Source organism: Engraulis encrasicolus, unplaced genomic scaffold (assembly GCF_034702125.1).
Source record: "Engraulis encrasicolus isolate BLACKSEA-1 unplaced genomic scaffold, IST_EnEncr_1.0 scaffold_33_np1212, whole genome shotgun sequence".
Taxonomy (NCBI): domain Eukaryota; kingdom Metazoa; phylum Chordata; class Actinopteri; order Clupeiformes; family Engraulidae; genus Engraulis; species Engraulis encrasicolus.
In genome coordinates this window covers 795,076-796,140 of record NW_026945632.1, presented here as the reverse complement: position 1 = coordinate 796,140, position 1,065 = coordinate 795,076, and the positions used below count along the sequence as shown (strand labels likewise).

General features: G+C 34.9%; 1 protein-coding gene across 1 annotated transcript in view; it reads right to left on the bottom strand.

The window, feature by feature from the left end:
- Positions 1-1,065, bottom strand: part of efcab2 (EF-hand calcium binding domain 2) — an 11,294-nt gene that overhangs the window by 2,411 nt on the left and 7,818 nt on the right. Inside the window, exon 7 of the mRNA XM_063193273.1 lies at positions 159-189. Within this exon, the coding sequence (XP_063049343.1) occupies positions 159-189 (31 nt within the window). The remainder of the gene's footprint in view (positions 1-158; positions 190-1,065) is intronic.

Sequence of the window (1,065 nt, the reverse complement as noted above, 5' to 3'; positions counted from 1 at the left end):
AGAGCAGCTGATAACATCTCCTCCATCTCCTCCTGGGTAAACGGCTCACCTGAGGAGGATAATATAATATAATATAATATAATATAATATAATTTAATTTAATTTAATATAATACAGTAAAGTGCAGTATATTATGTTATAGTAGAGCAGCTGATAACATCTCCATCTCCTCCTGGGTAAACGGCTCACCTGAGGAGGTGAATATAATATAATATAATATAATATAATATAATATAATATAATATAATATAATATAATATAATATAATATAATACAATATAATATAATACAATATAATATAATATAATATAATATAATATAATATAATATAATATAATATAATATAATATAATATAATATAATATAATATAATATAGTAAAGTACAGTATGTTATAGTAGAGCAGCTGATAACATCTCCTCCATCTCCTGCTGGGTAAAGAGATCACCTGAGGAGTGGAGGAGAGTAGAGTAGAGTAGAGGAGACTAGCGTAGAATATAATAGAGTTAAGTAGAGTAGAGTAGAGAAGAGTACAGTACAGTACAGTAGAGTAGAGTAGAGTAGAGAAGAGTAGAGTAGAGTACAGTAGAGTAGAGTAGAGTAGAGTAGAGTAGAGTAGAGTAGAGTAGAGTAGAGTAGAGTAGAGTACAGTAGAGTACAGTAGAGTAGAGTAGTAGAGTAGAGAAGAGTACAGTACAGTACAGTAGAGTAGAGTAGAGTAGAGTACAGTAGAGTACAGTAGAGTACAGTAGTGTAGAATAGTAGAGTATAGTAGAGTACAGTAGAGTAGAGTTCACTTCAGACATAATGATGGAAAGTGCTGAGTGTCCAAGTGCAGTGGTTTCCAAAGAGGAGAGCTGAGACAAAAATACTGGATAAGAGGAAGATAACGCAAACCACGCCCACTCAATGCAAAAGCGTGGGCTCAAGTTGGGTCTCCTAAGGGGGCGTTGTCCCCTCCTTCTTCTTCTATTTTTGAGGTGTTTGCTCAAGACGTGCGCTACCGCCATCTACAGCAATAAGGGGGCTTGATTTATTCTCAACCTCAGGACTCCGAAGGTCTCCT